Source organism: Abramis brama (assembly GCF_963993115.1).
Source record: "Abramis brama genome assembly, chromosome: 9".
Taxonomy (NCBI): Eukaryota; Metazoa; Chordata; class Actinopteri; order Cypriniformes; family Leuciscidae; genus Abramis; species Abramis brama.
In genome coordinates, this window is record NC_139971.1 from 2,685,574 (window position 1) to 2,711,145 (window position 25,572).

At 40.5% G+C, this 25,572-nt stretch overlaps 1 protein-coding gene across 6 annotated transcripts in view; it reads left to right on the top strand.

The window, feature by feature from the left end:
* Positions 1-25,572, top strand: part of LOC311089269 (leucine-rich repeat and fibronectin type III domain-containing protein 1-like protein) — a 175,391-nt gene that overhangs the window by 140,088 nt on the left and 9,731 nt on the right. For all 6 annotated transcript variants that reach the window (XM_084123826.1, XM_084123827.1, XM_084123822.1 and 3 more), the window contains exon 3: positions 12,897-14,273. In XM_084123826.1, the coding sequence (XP_083979952.1) occupies positions 12,897-14,273 (1,377 nt within the window). The remainder of the gene's footprint in view (positions 1-12,896; positions 14,274-25,572) is intronic.

The window sequence follows — 25,572 nt, forward strand, 5'->3', positions numbered from 1 at the left end:
AGATTTTAATAAAGTATTAGTAAATGTTGAAATTAACATTAACAAAGATGAACAAATGCTGTATAAGTGCAGTTCATTATTAGTTAATGTTAACTAATGTAGTTAACTAATGAACCTTATTGTAAAGTGTTACCATTTTTTTTAATGTTTTGCTCACATCAGGTGCACAGTGGTTAAAGACTCCATGAGTTTCAGAGAAGACAGCTGTCTATACCCTCACCAGTCAGCACTTACACTGCAGTACACACTACAGTGTTCAACACCTGTTATAGATGTGTAAACGCATGAATAAATCATTTACAACACTTTCTGCATCCCCTAATCTAAAGTGTAAACTATTCATCACTTGTAAATGTGTTACACATCATTCGTAGATTACCACTTCAAGAATCAAAAAGGCATAAGATCAACGAATCGAATCTACGAATGTATATGTAAAACATTTACAAGTGATGAATAGTTTACACTTTAGATTAGGGGATGCAGAATGTGTTATAAATGATTTACAACACTTTCTGCATCCCCTTGTCACTATCCACACAAGGAAACAGGCAAGATCCAAACGCAGTGTAAGTTCTTTTATTTAGGGTAATCCAAATCGTAGTCCTCCATGCAAAAGGTCAAAATCCAAATATCAATCCAAGAACAGAAAACAAACTGGGAAAACAGGGAACTGAAGTGGTGTGAACAAACAAGGACTCCGTAACACATACTAAAACAGACAGGGTTATATACACAGGGAAATGACAATGCTAATGGGGAATTGACTGAGTGCAATGATTAGTGATAAAGAACAGCTGAGTGCAATGATGAGACAAGGATCGTGGGGAATGTAGTTTCAAAATGTGACTAACACCGTGGGGAAGGAGGACATCTAGTGGACACCTGGAGAACACAAACCTGACACCGTGACATAACCCCCCCTCTACGGAGTGGCTACCAGACACTCCAAGACCACAAAACACAAAACTCAAAACAAGAGTCCAGGGCGGGAGGTGGACTGGTGGAGGATCAGGGGGAGGGATGGAGGGCCAGGTCCATGGAGGGAAACGGGGACAGGGAGTGACAGTCCATCAGGCGGCCAGGGCGGAGATGACCATTCATCAGGCGGCCAGGGCGGAGACTCTCCCTCGGGCGCCCAGGGCGGAGCGGCCAGTCCATCTGGCGGCCAGGGCGGAGACTTTCCCTCGGGCGGCCAGGGCGGAGACTTTCCCTCGGGCGGCCAGGGCGGAGACTTTCCCTCGGGCGGCCAGGGCTCAGGCACTGGAACTGTCACCACCGGCTCAGGAACTGGAACTGGCACCACCGGCTCCGGCACTGGAACTGGCACCACCGGCTCAGGCACTTGCACTGGCACCACCGGCTCAGGCACTGGAACTGGCACCACCGGCTCAGGCACTTGCGCTGGCACCACCGGCTCAGGCACTTGCGCTGGCACCACCGGCTCAGGCACTTGCACTGGCACCACCGGCTCAGGCACTTGCACTGGCACCACCGGCTCAGGCACTGGAACTGGCACCACCGGCTCAGGCACTGGAACTGGCACCACCGGCTCAGGCACTGGAACTGGCACCACCGGCTCAGGCACTGGAACTGGCACCACCGGCTCAGGAACAGACTCCACCGGCTCAGGAACTGGCTCCACCGGCTCAGGGACTGGAACTGGCACCACCGGCTCAGGCACTGGAACTGGCACCACCGGCTCAGGAACAGACTCCACCGGCTCAGGAACAGACTCCACCGGCTCAGGAACAGACTCCACCGGCTCAGGAACAGACTCCACCGGCTCAGGAACAGACTCCACCGGCTCAGGAACTGGCTCCACCGGCTCAGGAACTGGCACCACCGGCTCAGGAACTGGCTCCACCGGCTCAGGAACAGACTCCACCGGCTCAGACACCACCGGCTCAGGAACTGGCTCCACCGGCTCAGGAACTGGCACCACCGGCTCAGGAACTGGCTCCACCGGCTCAGGAACAGACTCCACCGGCTCAGGAACAGACTCCACCGGCTCAGGAACAGACACCACCGGCTCAGACACCACCGGCTCAGACACCACCGGCTCAGACACCACCGGCTCAGACACCACCGGCTCAGGAACAGAGTCCACCGGCTCAGGAGACGTGATGTGAACAGGCTCGGCGGCGGCCATCTTGTCCGAAGACATAGGCTCGGCAGACGTGACGTGAACATTCCTAGGTGTTTCTAGGATCTTAAGTAGCGTTGAAAAATAATCAAACAATGTTCCAGTGGCCATCTCTTCAGGGGACACCAGCTCCGCGACGGCCATCTTGTCCGAATACACAGGCTCGGCAGACGTGACGTGAACAGTCTCTGGATCGGCAGACGTGTTCTTCTTCCCTCTTCTCCGTCCGCGACGGCGAGATGGTGGTTCCGGTCCGTCCCTCACGAGCCCAGGGTCGAATGGGGGCCATGGTGGAGAGTGATGCTGGACCTCCACTCGACCACCTCCTCCTCTGCGACCTCCCCGGGTCCCACGAAAAATGACAAGGTGGGTTCCTTTAAAGTACTCTCTCCTCTCCAGTTCAGTGGCTGGGGAAAAGAGGCTCGAACTCACACTACTGGATCTCTGCATGACGGAGTCCTTCTGTCACTATCCACACAAGGAAACAGGCAAGATCCAAACGCAGTGTAAGTTCTTTTATTTAGGGTAATCCAAATCGTAGTCCTCCATGCAAAAAGGTCAAAATCCAAATATCAATCCAAGAACAGAAAACAAACTGGGAAAACAGGGAACTGAAGTGGTGTGAACAAACAAGGACTCCGTAACACATACTAAAACAGACAGGGTTATATACACAGGGAAATGACAATGCTAATGGGGAATTGACTGAGTGCAATGATTAGTGATAAAGAACAGCTGAGTGCAATGATGAGACAAGGATCGTGGGGAATGTAGTTTCAAAATGTGACTAACACCGTGGGGAAGGAGGACATCTAGTGGACACCTGGAGAACACAAACCTGACACCGTGACACCCCTAATCTAAAGTGTAAACTATTCATCACTCGTAAATATGTTACAAATGATCTGTACATGTATTCAAGGCATTTACAGCACTTTCTGCACCATCTAATTGCTACATACATACAAAAAATACATTATTTATTAAACATTTGTATATGATTAGTTAATCATTTACTAATCAATTGTAAATGACTTCTAACTGAATCTACAAAATATGCATACAATAATTAATATATCACTTATTAATCATTTATGAATGCATAGTCATGTTTCGAAAAATAATTAATTAATCATTTACTAATCACTAGTAAATGACTTGTAACGGAATTTACAAAACATACATAAAATATTAGTATATCACTTGCTAATCATTTATGAATGTTCTGTAAATGATTAGTTCATCATTAACTAACCACTTATAAATGCCTTACAACTGAACGTTATTATAAAGTGTTACCCAGAATTGCTGCAGTAAAGGCTTTATTAGCAATATGAAATTGCTGTCAGTGATCAACAAAACGAAACAAAAAAGACAAACATACATGGCCTTTGGTTTAAAGTGTGCAAAAATAAAAAAATGACAGAGAAAAGGCACAGAAAAAAAAGTCCTGTTCAAATCTATATGATCTCCAACATTTGGCCACATGTTCTCGTCTACATCACATCGTATGTTGTCTCTCACTATCAGCAGAGGCCTTAAGCATCTGGGGGCTCGTTTCAATAACTAATATGGGGCCCTACCCACATAAACATAAACATTATAGAGCAGAAAAAGCAAGGATTCCTGTTGGTTTGCATCAATGGTATATTATTGTACTATGTGCACTATTGTATTATGTGCATTATATGTGCACTTTCAGCTTCATGAATAGGCAGCTCAACATAGAAATAATCCAACCTCATTTGATTAAAACTATATACAATTATACAGCGTTTTACGTTGGAATAAGCCTCGCCCTTTCACGCAGGGCAACTTCACTGCTTAATTGATTTGCGCAGTATATTTTCAGCTGTCTGGGCTGACTTTAAAAAAAAAAACAGCTCAAACATCCCCTAAACTTTAATTATTTAACAAAAGCAAAGAAGAAAAAGTGTCTGACTGACACTGAACCGAACTTATCATAAATAACGATGGGCTCCGCGTTATTTCAGCACCACTTAAGCCGTTTGCGGGGGGCGGTAAACGTCACCATGGTAACCGCGGCGCGAGTTCGACCAATCAGAGACGTCAGTGTTTTGCTTAGAATTGTGGGTAGTGTAGTATTTCTCCAGAAGATCGCAAATTACAAGGTTGATTTCATACCTTGTGGCTTTTATAGGAGCAGAAACTTTCGTTTCACAACCTCGTAGCTCTTTGTCAATCTACCTTGGAAGGTTTAGACATTATGGCTGAAAATCAATATCCTACGGAGAAAACGAATGGGATTTTGCTGGTCTATTGGGGTCCCCCTTGGAGGGCGGGGCCTGTTTCAATTGAAACGGGTGAAACATAGGTAAGGCCGCATCTGCTCACTATACACCTTGGATAGAAACACTTGGCATGCCTTATCCACCTCGAGATGTCTCTGCAGCCAGCATCTATGGCATCCAGGAGGGACATTTGGTCATGCGGCTGATGATCATATACTTTCCTCCTCCAAGCAGAAAATAATTCCTCAATGGGGTTGGAGAGTACAGAGGAAGGAAAAGGAAAATCATTCTCGGATGGGTTACACTTTGTTTCGATAGTCCACTTTAGACAATCCACTAACTATAAGTAACTTTTCAACTACATGTCAACTAACTCTCATTAGAGTATTAGTAGACTATCAGTAGACTGTAAGGTTATGGTTAGTTGTTAGGGTTTGGGTTAGGAGAATTAGTTGACTTGTAGTTGCCAAGTTACTTATAGTCAGTAGAATGCTACATTGTCCCATGTAATCACAAATGTCCTCATGTTTCCTCCCACCTGTTCTGCTTCTGGCACCAGTTGTTGGTGGAGGTCATCTAAAAACAAAAGAAGGCGCTCTGTGTTGAAGGGACCAATCTGGCTTTTCTGCGGGACCAAACCAGCACTTGAGATTGCAGCACACATTGTGATATTTGCTCCTCTCTGACCCGGCACATCAACGGTGGCCCTTTTCCCAATCACATTTCTTCCTCGTCTACGTGTTTTTGCCAGGTTAAACCCTGCCTTGTCTACATAAATGAATTCATGCAGTGTCTGATTAGCCTTCAACTCCATAATTCTCTGAAAGAAAAATCAAACACAATTTTTACATAAATGCTTTTCACTATGTGGGTGTTTACTTGTAGAGTAGCAATAGAGAATAGTGAAAAAATAGTCATTGTAGAATCAGACATGGTGTATAGACACCATACCTGGACGTATTGGTGCCGGAGTTCCTTGACCCGATCACTGTTTCTCTCAAAGGGAACCGTGTACAACTGTTTCATTTGAATTCTGTGTTTGGTCAGAGTCTGAGCAATGGAAGCCAAGCTGATGCTTTCCACGTTCTGGAATACCAGGTTGTCCTCTACAATTCTGGTCTGAATTTCTCTCAGTTTTATTGCATTGTCAGCAATGACCCATCCCTCAATGGCATGTTCTTGGCCTTCACTGAGAAGCTTTCTTCTTTCCCCAGAGCGAGGAAGTCGTTGTGTCCTTTAGAGGAACAAAAATACAACATATTGCTAGTGGCCAGCAGTTACTGTAATACAGTAAATAGCAACTGCACTGATAGCCCTCATGAAATGCATGATTTACCTGTTGGTTTGTTGAAAAATCCGGATAATGGAAGCAATGGTTGACCGTCTGAGATTAGGCTGGACTCTTTCACCAGCCTCTCTCAATGATAGCATGGTTTATCACATGCTCTATGATGGTGGCTCTTATTTCATACGTGACAACAGCTCTTACTCTCCTTCGAACAGCAGCTCACATTATTACACCTCTCCCCCTACCTCTCCTTCTCCCTTGTCCAATAGTCCTCTCCCTGGTCCAACTAGTCCTCTCCCTCGACCATCTAGTCCTCTCCCTCGTCTAACTAGTCCTCTCCCTGGTCCAACTAGTCCTCTCCCTGGTCCAACTAGTCCTCTCCCTCATCTAACTAGTCCTCTCCCTCATCTAACTAGTCCTCTCCTTTGTCCAACTAGTTATCTCCTTCGTCTAACTAGTCCTCTCCCTCGACCATCTAGTCCTCTCCCTCGTCCAACTAGTCCTCTCCCTCGACCATCTAGTCCTCTCCCTCGTCTAACTAGTCCTCTCCCTGGTCCAACTAGTCCTCTCCCTGGTCCAACTAGTCCTCTCCCTCATCTAACTAGTCCTCTCCCTCATCTAACTAGTCCTCTCCTTTGTCCAACTAGTTATCTCCTTCGTCTAACTAGTCCTCTCCCTCGACCATCTAGTCCTCTCCCTCGTCTAACTAGTCCTCTCCCTGGTCCAACTAGTCCTCTCCCTCGACCAACTAGTCCTCTCCCTCGTCCAGACATTTTCTTTCGTTTTCTGCTCCTCTGTGTTGCTTTGAACAAAACTAGTCCAAAGAGTGCCTTTTTCTTGTGTAAAAAGTCTTTGAGATTGGAATATCTCTATTGGAGTCTATTGGAGATTTGAGACTGTAATGATCAGTCATTTGAAAATGCTTATCAGCTGTTTGAATATTATATATATATATACTCTTAGGTCTTCTTAGGTCTTCATTTCTGGCAAGCTGCGTTAAAGCATTTTTTTTTTAAATGACTATAAAGATCAATGATTTTGGTATTGGGTATGCTTATATGTAAAGACAATGTAGGCCTTCTAGAAACGTCTTAATTGACTGCATTTTGTGTGAAAACAACATGAATTGTGTTAATGGTATGGTCAAAACAGACAGATGTTGTGCTAATTGTCTTTAGAGTTTTGAAAATGTGACTACAGATTGGACAAAAGGATGTTAGCAATTGAAAACAACTGTAATAATAAAGACATTTGACAAGACTCCATATAATTCAAAATTACTCCCAAGTATAGGTTACTTTAAGTTTATGTGGGATAATTAAAGGTGTATAGTTACAGAACAGATTAGCCAACATAAACTTTACAATATATATATATATATATATATATATATATATATATATATATATGTGTGTGTGTGTGTGTGTGTGTGTGTGTGTGTGTGTGTGTGTGTGTGTGTATGTGTGTGTGTGTTGCTTGCTTATGCTCAATTCATACTGAATTCATACATTTACAGCAGTTGTAGGCATTTCTACTTCCATAAAATCCATTTAGATTTTTTCAGCACATCCTTTGCTTCCATAATGAAGAATTGACGACTGAAAGACTTTCTCAGTTCAGTTCTGAATAGCGCTGCTAAGGGTTGAGTGAGACACGGATTGAGTTATGGATGTTTCTGAGGTGTGATGGTGTGTGTCTTTTTGCAGAGAGAGGGTGACTTTATAGACTATTAAATATCTCATAAACATTATGGACCTCCGTTGCAAGAGAATATTCAGCAAAGGCATAAACACGCTGTGAAATGTGAAATCTGTCATGTAAATTAAACTACAGGAGGAATAAATCAGTGTGGATTTCATAGCTTTAATTCATATCCCCACAAACCCCACAGTACTATAAACTAGGCTCACTATTTAAATTATAATGGTTATAATACAGTATATACTGAGATATTATATATTACATTTTTAAATTTCATTATTATCATATACTAGCAATGCTGATAACTCAGTCAGACTACATATTCAGTCCCACTAACATATACTCAGTTCATAAAACATGTTGCAAATCAACAAACAAGGACAGTAACGTTTATGGATTTTTGGATTTAATTCGTTTCAGCGAAAGCTCTGTCCAGAAGCATCTCCGCTGTAACACCCTCAGCTGTGAAATATTCACCTTTGAGCTGTAATGTTGAGGCTGTGAGGTTTATTGTGTGCAGGTGTTGATGGCCTGAGTTTAATGCACTGCGAAGGCTAATTGCCTGGCCAGCGTTTACTTGTTTCGTTCTCTTTTAAAACCCCAATTATTCAACACTCAACTGGTCAAAGTACAGCAGCCTCGACCGTATCCAAACCCCCCACCTGTGTACATTAAAATCATGGATGGTCATTACAGGCTACAGAGAGAAAGTCCATCAGATGCATAAGGAGGGAATAGTCTGTCGTACAGTCAGTGTTGCATTGGGAATAGGTTAGGTAACAAGCATGCTAGTACAGTGAAGTCCCACTATCATCCATTGATAGTCAAGCGTAGAGAACTGTTCCTCTGCGGGACGTGGAGTCGTCCAGGGTGGAGAAGTGAAGAGGTCTGTCTTTAGTTAAATATCACAGCCTGATTCTGCTGTTGACTCTGCTGTAAATGAGCAAAGAAAGACGGAGAGATTGCGACAGGGACCGAGGGAGTAACAGCGGGACACGGACACAATCAGCATGCATCTTTTTCGGGCAGGTTAGAGACCTCTGTGTAATCTGCATAATATTAGAGGATTCTGTACACACACACACACACACACACACACTGAACAACACGACCTCTCAGACGAAAATGTTATTGCTGTTGTGTTGCACTGTATCCTCTGAAGACACTCTGTTGATGAGTTGATGTGGATAGTGTGTGTGTGTGTGTGTGTGTGTGTGTGTGTGTGTGTGTGTGTGTGTGTGTGTGTGTGTGTGTGTGTGTGTGTGTGTGTGTGTGTGTGTGTGGTCCTGGAAAACCCTTTGTTTTGGGAACCCCACAAGAATAGTCCTAGTCACTTTTGTTCTTGTGGGGACATTTGTAAAAATGTAACAGAAGTAAAAATGCCGAAAGATATCTGTGAGAGTTGTGTGTAGGGGTAGGGTTATGATGTACAGTAGAATATACAGTATGCATAATATACAATCTATAGAATATACAATATACAGTTTGTACATTATAAAAATAATTGAAAGTCACTTTAAAACATGGAAACCCAATGTGTGTGTGGATGGATGGATGGATGGATGGATGGATGGATGGATGGATGGATGGATGGATGGATGGATGGATGGATAGATAGATAGATAGATAGATAGATAGATAGATAGATAGATAGATAGATAGATAGATAGATAGATAGATAGATAGATAGATAGATAGATTAGAACAGGCTGTATTTAAATCCCTGTTGATTTTGTCCTGAAGTCTTTAAATAAGGACACAGAGAGACTGAAACTGTTCCTATCCTTGCAGATATTTCTCACTGATAATAAATCCCTGATGGAACAGAAATCTGAAATATGCTGAACCACTGTCATAGGAAACCAAAGGAGGACACATTTAGAGATGTCTTGCACCACTGCAAACGAATGGCCTGATGATTGCAATAGCATTTTACAGTAAATCTAACTTTAAACAGTAATAGACGATGTTTGAATATCTTTCTAAGTCACCACAGGTTAACAGGGAGACAATTTTAACTAACATATATCATCATACTTCCACAGTTAATTAATCACAGTACATTAACACATTTAAATTGTGCATTGCAAGTTTTCTGAAATGTTATGTTTAAATATGCAAATGAGGCATTATGTAATTAAAAAAATTAACTAATTTGCGTACATTTCCAGAACAGAAATCCGAACATTGGATAAAGCCAGATTCAAAATTCTTGTTTCACTCTATTGGCATCTTCGAGTTATATATGATATTTAAACCCCTCTGTAAAAGCCTTCAGAATAAAGACAGGAATAAAACTGTAACGTTTGGTGAAGCCTATGTAATCTACAGACACACATAGAAAGTGTAATAAAACACTTAAATATGTATTTTGGATGTTTTTTTATACTACTATATCATCTTTTAAATAAAGGGATAATCTTTATACCACCCAAAGTGATCAATGACCATTTGATGACCACAATAAATGTTGAATAATATCTTGCATCTTTCTGTATTTAATGCATATCAGATTTTCCTAACCAACAAATTTGTTTATGTCTATATAAACCATCTTGACTTGAATAGTAATTTGGCCAAAAATATGTAATGATCAACAATGACTTCTCATTGCATATGTTTTCATACTCATCACCTCTCATTACTATCTCATTACTTCATTATTTTGCCTTGCCGTAATGTCTGTACTGTTTCCATGTACACCAAAACAAATTCCTTGTATACTTTATACTTTTGTCTTTATAAAGTATTCATACGGATGATAATGCATGATGTGTGTTTGCCCTTCATTTGTCGAAGAAAGGCACCAGTGCAGTACGGTTTAATTTTTACACACTGTGTCAAATACCCACAGCAGCCTGTGTCCTCTCTGAAATATTAATGAATCCTGTCGATATGGAGAGAGAGAGAGAGAGAGAGAGAGAGAGATGGATGCCAGGGTAAAATGTTGACCATGTTGACATTTCATCTTCACCTAATTAGAGCCGCTTTGAGGTGTTTTTTTAACCACATTTTTATCCACTTGCACTGAAATTCATTCATGCTTTGCAACAAATTCAATTGATATCCATTTATCCCAAGCAGAATAAATCCATTTATTCTCGCATTGTCATAATGACACAAGCCAGCACAGTATCACGTTGTCAGCGTGTTTCTGGAATTAAACGCGAGGGCATCCTAAGGAGGCTTCTGCGTGTAAATCATCCTCCGCTTTCCCTGTAATCCTCCCCGTGTTGTGTTCGACTCGCTGGCTGAGACTGGGGGAAAATATCACTGGTCTGAAACACGGTGCAATATTTGGAAATCTGTCGTGCCTTTCCATTTATTTGTGAGATGCATGTCTATAGCGGAGCGGGCAAATGCACATGCATCTAAAAAGCCGATGCAAACTAAAGTGAGAGACTGCTTTTGTGTGTAGTTAGTTGTGTGGATAATGGCTCTCTCTTGAGGGTTTCCGTGACTCTGTTTTCTGAGTGTAATGGAGAGAGGGAGCTTAAGCTCGCCTGAATGCATCACACAACATCTCGCACTCCAGCACTTTCACTTCTTCTTTCCCCGGACTGAAGCTCAACGTTCCCTCCTACTGGCTGAGAGAGGTAAAGTCCTGCTGGTGATAGTTGTTATAGTCAGAGATCCCTTCGATGATAAACCGCAGGCCTGAACCTTGATATCCACGACGGCTTCGCGAGCGGTGGAAAATAATTGCATTCATGTGCTTTTACATAAAAGTTATTACAATGGAATGGTATGCACACACAATAAAGAAAGAGCCACACATCAGATATTAGCATTTGTGTGAAAGCAATGGCATAGAATAATAATTCATATTCTCCACGGCCTTTTTTATCGGCTCGCTGTAACCACATATGAATTTCAGGAGCGAGGGCTATTAAAACCAGCCGGCTCCGAAGGCCACGTCCTCCAACTCTCTCTCTCTCCTGTTCGTCTTCTTCCTCATTGGGTTTTGTGTGAAATTATAGCAGCCCCTCCTCTTCATCTCTCTCTCTCTCTCTCTCTCTCTCTCTCTCTCTGCAGATCCTGCATATGTTATTGAAGGCAGAGACAGCAGTTTTATATAACACGGGAATAGATGCCTGCATTAACACATCCAGACTGAACGATAATATCTAGTAATTTTGTGTTCAACATCAGATTTGGTGAAATTAAATAAGCAGTTTCTCAGTCTCGCAGCGTTCTGCATGTTTTAAAGATAGAGTTCATCATTTTTATCATCATTTACTCACCCTCATGATATTTCAATACTATATGACTGTATCACGAAAGGTGTTGAGCTAGTTTTCCCCCAATGCGAGTGGATGATGGAGAAAACAAAGTGCCACAGGGTTTGTGCACTATATTCCAAGTCTTATAGCTTTATGTGAGGAATATAATTTGATATGATTCATTGAGAATTTTACTATGATCTCAGTTTCTGTTCAGTGGGAGAAAGAGAGTCATACAGGTTTCCAAAGACAAGAGTATGGAAGCCTGTTGTTCCTCTTCAGAATAAAAAATCAAACTGGTAATTGTGAGATCAAGTTTAAAATATAAAATTGTCACATTAAGTGGTCAGGTTTAGGGTAAGCTTGAGGTTAATATATATATATATAAAGTGTTTTTATCCTACTTTTCCAGATATATTTTCCTGCATTATTTTTTTTAGGCATAGAATATTATCAAGAAAATGATCTGCTTATTCTATTAATCAGTGTTAGAACCATTGAAGAAGAAACCACATCTTCCCAATTTAATTTAAAAAGGGAAAAGGAATGGATGCTCAGATCATTGTTTGGTTTTTATGTCTTATGGTTTTTTGTTTCTTTCTGTTTCTTTTAATTTTACATCTCAATAAATTTTAGAAACATGCATTCACCAGAAGACAGAAATGCATTTTTTGGTGTACTGTCCCTTTAAACAATACAGCTAGAAGAACAGTTTCATGCATAATATTGTAGTTTGCAACTGCAGATGTGGAAAATTCATACATCATGTTGTTAGTAAAATGTTAATGTGCTAATTTAATTAGGCAAATGTGCATAAGGAGCGAATACCATTTGGGCATTAGCAAATTTTGATACATGCAAGTAAGTATCACGATGTCTGCTCAGTTTTACCTTCCCACTGTCTTAATGTGTCCAACAGTATTTGCATGTTTAATTCAAGCATTCTCTTAAACGTGTGTGTGTGTGTGTGTGTGTGTGTGTGTGTGTGTGTGTGTGTGTGTGTGTGTGTGTGTGTGTGTGTGTGTGTGTGATGGGTAGGTTTAGGGGTAGGGTTAGTGTAAGGGGACAGAATATACAGTTTGGACAGTATAAAAACCATTACGTCTATGGAGAGTCCCCACAAAGATAGCGAACCAGACTGTGTGTGTATGTGTGTGTGTGTGTGTGCCTGTGTGTGTGCATGTGTGTTTGGGAAGGTTATAGTGTGTGGAGAGACATTCCCAGACAGAGGGAAGCGACTCAGCATGAGAGCTAAAGCGTTTGTCCCTGTGTTCTGGTTCCTGCAGGATTGCACCCATGGAGCGGCTGCTGCTGGTCCTGGCTCTGTTCTCCATGCCGTCCCACGCCATGCTGTGTCCCAAACGCTGCACCTGCCAGAACCTGCTGCCCTCCTACACCGTCCTGTGTGCCAAAACCGGCCTGCTCTTCGTCCCACCGAACATCGACCGGCAGACCGCCGAGCTGCGACTGATGGACAACTTCATCACCACCCTGCGCCACCGAGACTTCGCTAACATGAGCAGTCTCATCCACCTCACGCTCTCCCGAAACACCATCAGCCAGATCCAGCCGTACGCCTTCGCCGACCTGCAGGATCTGCACGCGTTACATCTCGACGCAAACCGGCTCACGGCGCTGGACGACACACATTTACAGGGGTTGGTGAATCTACGACACCTTATCCTCGCAAATAACCAGCTTCACAGCATCTCGGATGGAGCCTTTCAAGACTTCCTAGAAACTCTCGAGGATCTCGATCTTTCGTATAACAATCTGGTGGATTTGCCGTGGGACACTATATCTATGCTATCCAGCGTTAACACTCTTAGTTTGGATCACAATCTCATCGACTTCGTGCCTGAAGGGATATTTTCAAATCTTCACAAATTGGCTAGACTGGATATGACGTCCAACAAGCTGAAGAAGATCCCGCCGGATCCTCTGTTCCTGCGCATCCCGGTCTACGCCAAAACAAAAGGCTCGCCGCTAACCGCGCTAGTGCTGAGTTTCGGCGGGAACCCGTTGCATTGTAATTGCGAGCTGGTTTGGCTTCGACGCCTGACGCGGGAGGACGATCTGGAGACGTGCGCGTCCCCGCGAGAGCTAGCGGGAAAATACTTCTGGACGATTCGCGAGGAGGAGTTCGTGTGCGAGCCGCCCATGATCACTCGGCACACGTCTAAGATGTTCGTGATGGAAGGCCAAGAGGTTAGTTTGAGATGCCGCTCCATCGGAGACCCCGAGCCGACCGTCCACTGGGTCAGTCCGGACGGGAAGCTGATCGGAAACACCTCGCGCACCGTATGCTACGATAACGGCTCTCTGGATATCTTGACGGCTACGGTGAAAGACTCTGGCGTGTTCACATGCATCGCGTCCAATGCTGCCGGAGAGGCTACGGCTCCGGTGGAATTAGTCGTGAACCCTTCGCCGCATTACGACCCCAAACTGGAGCCTGAACCGGGACCCTCGGACATGCCGACATCCATAAAGTCCAACAGTAGTGGAAGTGGAGGCCAGTCTCGAGCGGATCAGCGGGTCAGCGTCTCAGAAATAACCTCAAGCTCAGTGTTGATCCGCTGGCCTCCTCAAAGCCACATCCCTGGAGTTCGCATGTACCAGATCCAGTACAACAGCTCCACCGATGACATCCTCATATACAGGTGAGATTCGTCTCAGATTCTAGAGATTAACACAGAGCTTTCTATGATTTGCACCACTGTTATTTTGGTAACACTTTGCAATAAGGTTCATTAGTTAACATTGGTTAATTACATTAGTTAGCATGAACTAATAACGAACTGCACTTATACAGCATCTATTAAACTTTGTTAATGTTGCTTTCAACATTTACTTACTTTATTAAAATGTTGATAGTTAATGCACTGTGAACTAACATGAACAAACAATGAACAGCTTTATTTTTATTAACGAACATTAACAAAGATGATCAAATACAGTAACAACTATATTGCTCATGGTTAGTTCATGTTAGTTAATACATTAACTAATGTTAACTAATGAACCTTATTGTAAAGTGTCACCGTTATTTTAGTCACTGTTATTATAGTTAACTAAACCTGAAACTTTTAGACTACACAATATGTTTGTTTGTTACGATACTCACTGTGTCAGATTATGCACTTTTGACTCCTATACTCTTGTTGTGTCGTGGACAAGAAACATGTCAGACTTACATGACCAATCATCACTTGCCGTCTTTAACGACTTGCGTGATGAAGGCGAAACTAGCGTCTAACTTATGGAAACAAGAACGTAAATAGCTTTCTGTCCTCTATGATTTGCACCAGTGTTATTTCAGGGTACATTTACACGACAACAGTATACTTAAAATGGAGACGTTTTTCCTTTGAGTTTTCCATGTACAGACAACAGCATTGTCAAAATGATGCCCATTCATAGGGATCCGCGAAAACGAATAAAAACGCTGTATTCTGCTGCCAGGCCAGTAGATGGCGATGAAGCACTATAGACTGAACATGTAATAAGCATATGCATGACATCATGGTCTTCAGAGATTCGCGTTTTTGTTGTTTACACAGAGACCGTTTTCAAGAACTTGCACTTTGAAACCCATTTTCAAAAGTTTGCGCTTTCAGTCACCCAAAACACTGTTGTCGCGTAAACGAACGTTTTTTAGTTGAAAATGGTGTCGTGAAAACAGCCCCTTAGTCAGGATTATTACTTTATGTACTAAAATAACTAAAACTAAAATAAAAAAAATGTAAAAATGATTTAGACATTTAAAAAAAAAAAACTATTAAAAATGAAGAAATTCACAACTAAAATTAAAATGAAAACGGAAATTATAGAAATATTCAAAATATCAATAAAAACTATAATAGTATCTCAATGATGCTAAAATAATTAGAATAATGAGATACTATTATTGTACTATTATAGTTGTTAATAGTTTGAATTGTTAAATTGTTTATATTTTCTGTTATTAATTTAATTTTTGTTAAAGTTTTAGTAATTGTGTTTTATTATTATTATGTCTGTTTAATTTCAGTTTTAGTTTTAGTTATTTTATTACTTAAACCAAATGAAAATGAGAAATATTTCCTTGGTAACTAGCTGGAATAAAATGGGATTTTATGTCGATTAACGCTAATTTTATGTCTAGTTGCAGCATTTTGTATGCTTTTAGTTTTAGTATGCTTTTAACTATAATAACAAGGTTTGCAGTGATTTTATTGGTGATTAGACTGCAGACAGACTCATGTTAGTGGTACTGAGGACGTGAGCGGCGTGTCTAAAATGCTTTTATTTTAATCGATGCGTCTACACTGGAGGCCGACAGACGCCACATTGATATTTTTGATGCACTTCCCCAGACACTTTATCATCCCCTTCCATAAGAAATAAAAGGATTTTACCAACATTAATTAAATGATTTACAGATATATGTGATATATTTTTTTTTAATTCAGAGCCAGCTCATGGTTTCTCTTCTCTCTGATCTACTCATTTAAATCAGCTTTTGCCTCTAATGTATTCCCAGTTGCATGAATATCAACATTATAATAATTATTATCATATAATTAAGTTAAAAATAAAGTTGTGTACATAGATATCCACCCGAGTCAAACATCAAGCTCACAGCTGATTCGGCCTGTAATCTCTCTGGTTGGCATACATGTAACGGAAGTGTTTTGAAAAGATTCATGAAAACATTGCAATGTGACATGGAGATTACAGCAGTTTAAGTACTCTTAAATCAATGTCAAAATACATGCAGCTTGAAAGTCCAAATTTACAATGAAGTTTGTTGATATGAAATGCAAGACATTTATAGATTTTAGACTTTATTTTTTAGTAAAAAATCTCGTTTTGAAACGCAATATTTGAGAGAGTACTGTGGATGGACTATCTCCCCAAATAGGTTTTGAATCTGGGTAATTCTGCATTAGATAAACAAATTGATTCTGTCTTTGTTCAAAGGGAAAGGCTGGCATCTGAGGCTGGGGGTGTTAATGGCTTATAGCGCAATCCTATTCAGATAGGGGATGAAACATTGCAATTCCTCTGATGAATACAAATGGACCTCAATGATTGCCAGCCAACAAAGACACAACAATATCATGAATGCAATATATGAAACGCATCCATACTTTTGTTCTGTGCTAATCAAAGGCTCCTTCCCGACGGGAACAGCTGTTATAGGGTCTCTGCTCGACAAGTCAGAAAAGCTCTTGAAGGATTTTCATTAGTGCGCTGACAGATTGGCTTCCACGGTAATACTTTCAGCCTGATGCAATTCAAACCGAATTTTGCAAAGCAGGATCCGCAAGCAGACGCATTGACACCCTTCAATAAATCACAGCGCTCGAGGTGCGCTGAGGAAGACCATAATAACAGAATAACAACAGAAGCTGCGCGTCGAGCTCTTGCCCTCGTTTCTGATGCTCCAGAAAGATTACAATGAAGGAGTATTTGCATTGATGTTGAAATATGTCTCAAATTCAAAACCCAATATTTTGCTTTGTACTATATTAAGAGGATGGGTTGCATGTCTTTATGCGGACACTTTTTAGCATTCACCCCACTGCCAGTGATGACCATGATTCCTCATTGAAGGCCTCTGTAAGGATGTAATTAACTCCTGCAATAATCCCTGTGGATAGATTAAGAGAGAAGAAAAGATACATACAGAAAGCAATTTGCTATTAATTATGGAAAAGGCAAGGGGAGTTCTTTGGTTTATGGAGCTGCAGAGTAATCTAAAAATCTTTCAGAATCAATTAGGAATGCATGCGGAGGAACTCCCTGTTGACAGCGAGCCGGGTTAGAGTACAGATGACTGCGAGATGGTGGCTGAGGTGAGAATGTAGAGTGTAAACTTTGAGCTGAAAAGACAGATTACATTTGAAGTGATGTGTGGGTGAAAGAGCGCTGGAGGCACAGTGTGCATGATGCCGAACGAAGACCTGGATGAAGTGAAGGTGTGGAGTGCATTTACATCGACATGCGTTCTCATCTCAGACGCTCTCTTCCAGCCACTGACAGGACAGTGAAGGCTCTTCTTGGACAGTTTGCTCTACAATGTGAATTTCATACGCCCATATCGAAATCCCGAATTTTTAGGGCGTTATGTATATTTAAAAAAATGTAAGTAACCAGATAAGACCGTCTGATGTGTTCATAAATTGAAAAAAAACCTTTATAAAAACCCATAGGAAAACCAGTGGCTTCATTTTTCCTGACATTTCAAATATATTAACTTTAACTGTAAAAACACTATGGTTAAAAATATAATCAAGTACTTTACATGTGCTTTAGTATGTTAGTTAGCGCATCAAAATAAGTATACTTCTATAAAGCATGACAGAAAATTATTAAAACATATTTAAAATGTATTTTAAAGTAAAACTGTTTGTTTTAAAGTAACAATTTGATATTATTACAAAGTGCACTTTTTTTAAATGTGCACTCGTGTCTTAAGAAACATATTCACTTAAGTGGCCTTTTATTTCATTAATGTTATATTATCTGCAAATGCACATTCCAATATATCAGGGCTGTGAAGAGCAATGAAAGAAATGGCTCTTTTTAGCGAACGAGTCATTGAATCATCGGCTCACCCGATTGATTCGCTCAAAACTCGGATTCATTCAGAATTCAAACACCGCTGTGTGTTGCTCACAGGCTTACAGCAGTTCTGCTCTGGCTTTTCACTGACAAAATTCAGCAAAAACAGACAATATTGTGAGTAAAATATATCACAGTATTAACTTCTTTATTGAACTGTTGTATAAAATCAATGTCACATTTGCACTCGTGCTATTTGGGACAAAACAGCACTCGTGTGATATTGTTTAACAATGTCATATGATATAAATATGAGATAAAAATTTGCCCTGATATCTTACATTTTAGGGCCATTATAACTGCATTCTATAGTCTCCATCAGTGAGTTGCTGAATGTAAGATGAACTATATAGGAAGATGAACTATATAGGTCTGGGACGGGGCGGGTACATTCAATTATTTTAATATGTTATTTTTCCATGATGAATTAAATGAACGTGTTAAATCGACAGCCCCCGTTTGTGTGTCTATATATATATATATATATATATATATGAAGAGTTCAGATGCAAAAGCCTCTAAGTGCCATCTGAAATTTTCTTCTAGAATGATCATTTTTAGAAAGCATTTAAGTTCAGTAATTTCACTTAAATGACAGTCAATAGGTAATTTGCATTGCCATTTAAGTGAAATTATTGAACTTAAATATACAAGCTTGATAAAAATGATCATTCTAGAAGAAAATTTCAGATGGCACTTAGAGGCTTTTGCATCTGAACTCTTCATATATATACATATTGGTTGCATTCATAATATAAAATGGATAAATATACAAGCACAGTCTTCAGAATTTCTCCCTTTGTGTTTTACAGAATAAAGAAAGTCAAACCGGTTTGAATTGCCAGTATTTCTTTCTTTTTTAAAATAGAAAAACTGTTCCTTTAAAAGAAGAAGCTGTAGGTGACGAGGGTCTCTGCTTGAGAATGTCACTGTTAGCTCTCATTATCGTACCTCATATTTTTCACATTCACATTGTATCTTTCTCTCTCTCTCGCTCCCTTTATTATGTCCCTCTTTATTTGCATGTTTTTAAGCCTCTTTTAAGTGGGTAATTAAGCTGTGCGAGCTCCTTCAGAAGACAGTGAGATGACAGGGTCTGTGTGCCAAGTGACACGTCTCCAGAAGAGCTCGAACCCTCTCCTCCACTTACAGTGACAGCTCAGAGACAGAGGAGCATCAGTCTGACCCTCCACGCTTAAAAACACCAGTGCCTGCCAAAGTGAGAGGGATTTCTCCGTATAAATCCATCAAATGCCCTGAGAGGATCCAGAGGAACAGACTGAAGAGAGATCCCTGTATCTGCTCATTAGCACATGACACAGAGCTGTAGCTTCTCCAAACCTAACGCTTATTAAAACTCACTGACAACAGTGTTTAACGGTTATGGGATATAAGACGATGCGTGTGGATGAACATGCAGATCCAGTTAGGACATACAGGACAGCTAATCAGTGGACACTAAAACTGTAAAAACAGTACATTTTACAGTAATAAGTTATTCATGGGAGTTTTTTGTGATACTGCATATCTATTTAAAGTCTATTTTATTATTATCTGTAATTATTTTATTAAATTTTGTATTTTGTATTGAATAATGTAATAAATGTATTTCAAATTATTTATTTTAACAAATTATTTTAATATTTAGTTTTATATTTTACATTAACTAAACATTTCCTTAGTAAGCTGTTATAATAATATTCAGATTGGATTTAATATTTGACATGCTCAGGGGCCTCATTTATAAAACTGTGCGTAGGAACCTTACTAAAAGTGTACGTGCGCCCGAAAGCCAAAAATGGCGTACGCAAAAAAATATTCAGACTTATAAAACCGTTCGTATGCCAGAACCTGCGCAGAATTCACTTTATAAATCCCAGTCAGCGGAAGATTGTGCGCACATGCGTCTCCACCCCGAAATAGCCATATATGTAGCTTACAACGCCTAGTTTTACTATGCATATCCTCATCTGCATATCATTTGCATATGATTATTCATCCACGTGATAACGTTTAACGGTACAAGACACATTACATTAATAAAAATCATGTACTTGCCTATCCTTGTCTTGTTTTTGAATACATAAATCAAATAGTGTAAAATACATTTCAGAGAAAGTTTTTCTCAATCTTTTCCACTGGCCGAATTGTATTTTTAATTGATTTATATTTTTTAATGGAAACAGATAGGCCTTGGGCATTATTTGCACGAAACTATCACGAATCTTGTATTATCATGATAAGCAATTATCTCTGTGGTTAAAACATTAAAACACATCACGCTACAGGAAAAGTGTTCAAAAACATCGCATCCACAACAAATATTTCTATATTGATTGAATTTGAATATAAAAAATGTTGTAACTTCTCAGTAATGATTTCATGTTTAAGTGTTTAACTCCATTAATTTGAAAGGCATATTTAATCTAAATGTTTATATCAGAACAGAAGTAAAACATAGTTTAAATCATTATTTTATTTATTTAAACTGTTATTTGCGTCAGTTTCACTAAACGGCCCAACGTGCTCGCTGGCGTGGACATTTAAGAAGGGATGGATATTTGCTTCAAGATAGGCTTGAGTGAAATTATATTTGTATTATCTTTCTGTATATGTTTAATTTTCTTTAGATTTTCTGTCTAAAAGTGACCAAAAAGACACTTAAAGGGATAGTTCACCCAAAAATGAAAATTCTGTCATCATTTACTCACCCTCAAGTTGTTCCAAACCTGTATGAGTTTCTTTGTTCTGCTGAACACAAAGGAAGATATTTGGAAGAATGTTTGTAACCAAACAGATCTCGGTCCCCATTGACTACCATAGTACATTTTTTTCCTACTATGGAAGTCAATGGGGACCGAGATCTGTTGATTACAAACATTCTTCCAAATATCTTCCTTTGTGTTCAGCAGAACAAAGAAACTCATACAGGTTTGGAACAACTTGAGGGTGAGTAAATGATGACAGAATTTTCATTTTTGGGTGGACTATCCCTTTAAAGGTGCATTGCGCAAGTCTCTGAGTTTTTGCAGAACTATGCCCCCTCTGGCGACAAGCGAAACTGCAACCAGAGGTGTGCACGTTCATGGACCACACGCACACGCACGCTTGCATGAGCTGTTCATAACCAAAGGAGCATCAGCCGCACAAATCTTTTGTTTACAGTCATAATGTCTTCAGAGGTAATAAAGTTATAAATCTGCAAGTCATTTTAAATATGTGAAAGGAAAGGCATTTGAGTAAATTACACACTTATGTGTGAGGGGAAAACGGGGGTAGTAGAAAACTTCGGTTTTTGTTTCCATCTATCTCCATGTTGAACTGTTTTATGTGTTTACTGTATCCACTTATGATTGTATTATTATGGAAACACATTCATGAACAATATAAGTTATTACTTTGTTATTACTTTGTAAAAGCTCAAAATAATAATCATACCATACACAGTTGGTCAACAAAATGCACTCAAATGTCTCAAGGTAATATTCATAGATTATTACATCATTTGTTGTCATAGATTTGCCGTATCAGACATTAGAGACTGGGCTATATCTTACCGTTTTATCAAGAAAAAAGGCAACTGAGGATCCCGTTTGAGCCCTAGAGCAGACCGGAGATTCCAACGAACAGTATTTATATCGTTTTTACCTTTTGTACACAGCCACGTCCAAGTGATCTGAGGGCGCGGGCGCTTCCTAGTGTGTGCAGACCGGAGATCTCTCCATTTGTTGAAAGCCTTCCCGATGTTGACTCTCATCTTATTGCGACACCTGTGGCACTAGACAAAAGTTTTCTTTTCTTTGTCTTACGTGGAGTTTGCATTGGGGTTTGGAATGAACTACAAGCCGGTCTCTTTGAATCCATCTTTTACTTTTGTCGAAAGTTGACTAAAGTTTTGTTTTGTCGCTCGAGTTGTCTTCGCTACGGAGAATGGCGGCGAATACACAAACCTGCCAGACATTACCAGGTGAGCGTGAACGCGCATGACGTCACGCCCAGTCTCAAATTCCGTCCCGAATCCCTCTTATTTATTTTACTGTACAGGATTATAGAGGCAATCGCAGTGATCAGAGAAGGGCTCATTCAGCCCATCAGGCAATTGTTTAAGCATGTATGGGTTAGAAAAACGGGTATTTTTAACATGAAATGTTGCGCAATGCACCTTTAACTCCAGCTCACCATCTGTGTCGCCAATTCCCTTTGTCTCCAAAATGTGCGTACGCACGGCTCAAAGTTTGCTTAAAGGTGCGCACATTCTCCCGTCAAGTTTGTTTTTTATAGATCACAACCTTTGCGTGGGAACTGGCGTAGGGGAGAGTGGGGTAAAGTGAGACATTTTTTACATTTGTTACCCTCTAAGCAAGCTAAAATGATATGATCAGTCAAATGTACACATTTCCCATTAATTCAGGATGTTTCCTAGCAATGGAAATTATTAGAATGTATTCAGGATGAAGGGCAGTGAAAATATGATTGTTTTTAAAAAAGTGGTCTTGTGTCTCACTTTACCCCAGCTTAGGGGTAAACTGAGACAGACCAGAGAAATCAAGGGGGTAAAGTGAACCAGCTGGGGGTAAACTGATCCACTTACTTTTTCCACTCTGAAACTTCCATAACAACACATGTTGTAACAGTAAGAATCTTGACAGCTAGCTTGACAACCACACATTCCAGAACTAGTAACAGAATCATGGGGATTGGTCAATTAAGCACAATTTTTTGATGACCCACCGGTGCGCATCCAAGTGAAGGTGCAACGCCCTTGGCGTGCTTAGGGTGAATGGCACACTGGAGGAAATTCCTCCTAAAAAAAATTAACTATGTCCAAATTATTGTGATACATTTGGAAAACTAAATGCTGTCAGACCTCCCCTGGCCAGCCCAGGGAGAGTGGCCCGTCCTGAGCCAGATTCGGATTTGTCCGCCACCGCTGGAGCTCCGTTTGGAGCACAGTCAGTCCTAAAATGGATCTTTGGGTCTTTGTGGAGGAGGGACAATGCTCCGCTCGGACAAGGAACATGGACCAGAGAACCGTGGTGGTCAGACCGGGTGGAGAAACAGCCTGACCCAGGCCAGAGAAAGTGCACTTTGTGCGGGCGAGACTTCCAGTAAATAGGGTCTGGTTTGGACACCCAGTCCCTCGGTGCCAGGGCGTGCACAACGGTGAACGTGAACCATCCTGGGTGAGCTAGGGGTGAAAGACACACGGGAGGATATTCCTCCTTGTAAAAATGTCCAAAAATATCTTGTATTTGAAGAAGAGCTCCATGCTCGCAGACCTCCCGGGCCGGCCCCAGGGAGGGTGGGTCATCTCCGGTCAAAGTAAGATCCGTACACCTGCTGGCGCTCCTGCTGGAGCAACGACGGTCCAAACATGGACGCTCGGGGTGTTGTAGAGGAGGGAGACGACACTCTTATCGGACTAGGTAATGGAAAACAGGCGCCTCCGGGTTGCCTGGGGCCCAGAGGAGTGCACCCTCTCCTTCGGGCCATCAGGTTTTCTTCCTGGTGTATTGCCTTGGCATGATGGCTTTTCTACTATGTTTATGACATTAAAAATAAAACATATGTCATGTAATATTACATTAAAATATGTTTAAGACTAAACTTAACTTGTGCCTCATGTCTCACTTTACCCCACAGCATTTGTCTCACTTTACCCCTCTGCCACATTTTAGAAAAAAACGATCTCTCTTAGCAATTCAGGCTTATCTTCAGCTAGCATCATCACATGGTTTTATATGTTGGTAGTTCATCAACATGTATGACATAAGTTTTTCTTCCTGAATCAATTTGCTTTGGCACAACAGTCGATTATGTTGACAGCAAGAAAATTTACTTTTACATGCAAAAAAAATATTTTTGTGAAAAAAACATGCTTACTACAGCACCATGAGGTCCTCTTCTTCATGGCCAAGGTGAAATGGAAGGGGCTTGAAAACATAATGGTCAAATGACCAAAACTGTGTTCCGTTGCCTAGATATAGGGGGTGTCTCACATTACCCGATGTCTCACATTACCCCGTTCTCCCCTACGTACATTTCCATCCCCGTTTTGTGCGTACGCACGCTTTATAAATGAGACCCCTGGTTATTTATTTATTTAGAATAATTGATAAAAATGTATGTATTTATTTTTAATACATTATTTGATTATTTTTACATTTTACATTAATTAAAAATGCCCTTAGTAAGCTGTTATAATAGTATTCAGGTTGGATCTGATGCTCTGGTTATTGAAAGATAACCCTAAAAAAGTAAACAATCATATGCAATATTTACTAGCACTGTCGTGTTTTACAATCTCTGATAAAAGTGTTGCTCCATCAAAAAGAAAACATTGGGCCAATTCACTGCTGATATGATGTAATTTCATATGCGTCTGTTTGTCAATAGCAATCAAAAAGAGCGAGCGGCTCTCCACAGTGTGTAAGCAGATAGCAGTATACACACTTACACTCACACACACACACACACACACTCATGCACCATTACCCTCACCGTCAAGCCCTCGCTCGCAGACGCAGCTCGGCCAATTACCCGCGGGGTCAAATGCAAAAATATGCGGTCATGCTCAGGGTCACACACACACACACCATCACCCAGGGTGAGGAGCACAGCGTGACTCAGGTCTTCATCTTCATCTTCAGAGCATCAGAGAGAAGAAGTGCAGAGCTGGACAGAGTCTGCTGAATAATGCACATAACTTCACCAAACCTGCAGAAAGCATGATCCTCGTGCTCATGGGATTAGGCTTACATCGGTTTAGTAGATTCAAAAAATATATATTTGGTAACACTTTATAATGCCTGTATAGTGCATTATAAATGCACTCATTATGAACGCTGTAATGCTAGTTAAAATGCATTAGGCTATAATATTTGCAGATTACTTGCTACGCACAAAATCGGATGTTCATCATGTGTTTTAAAAAAGTATACTTTCTAAAAGTGTTAAAAAAGCATTATAATGTATTATAACTGTGGCTGCAGTTTCTCATTAAATAATGTACAAGACATAATTAATGCATTCAAATACTTGTATGATGCATTATACATACAGGCTTCAAGTTCAGTTTTACCAGCTATTTTAATCTTTGAATGAGTTATGCCGTTTCTTCTGGTGCTTAGTTTGGGAAAATGATAGTGCATGTTTAATCCGTACATTTAAAACTGTGAATCTTTCCTTTGAAAAATGTATAACACCTGCATTATTTAAAAAAAAAAAAAAAAAATCTGTCTGGTCACTTCGGTTGGGATGTGATACAGTCAGATTATAGAGTTCAACGTGTTTTATTTACGCAAGCTTATTTCTATAGAAAAAATATAAATTTTTACAGTAAAATACTGG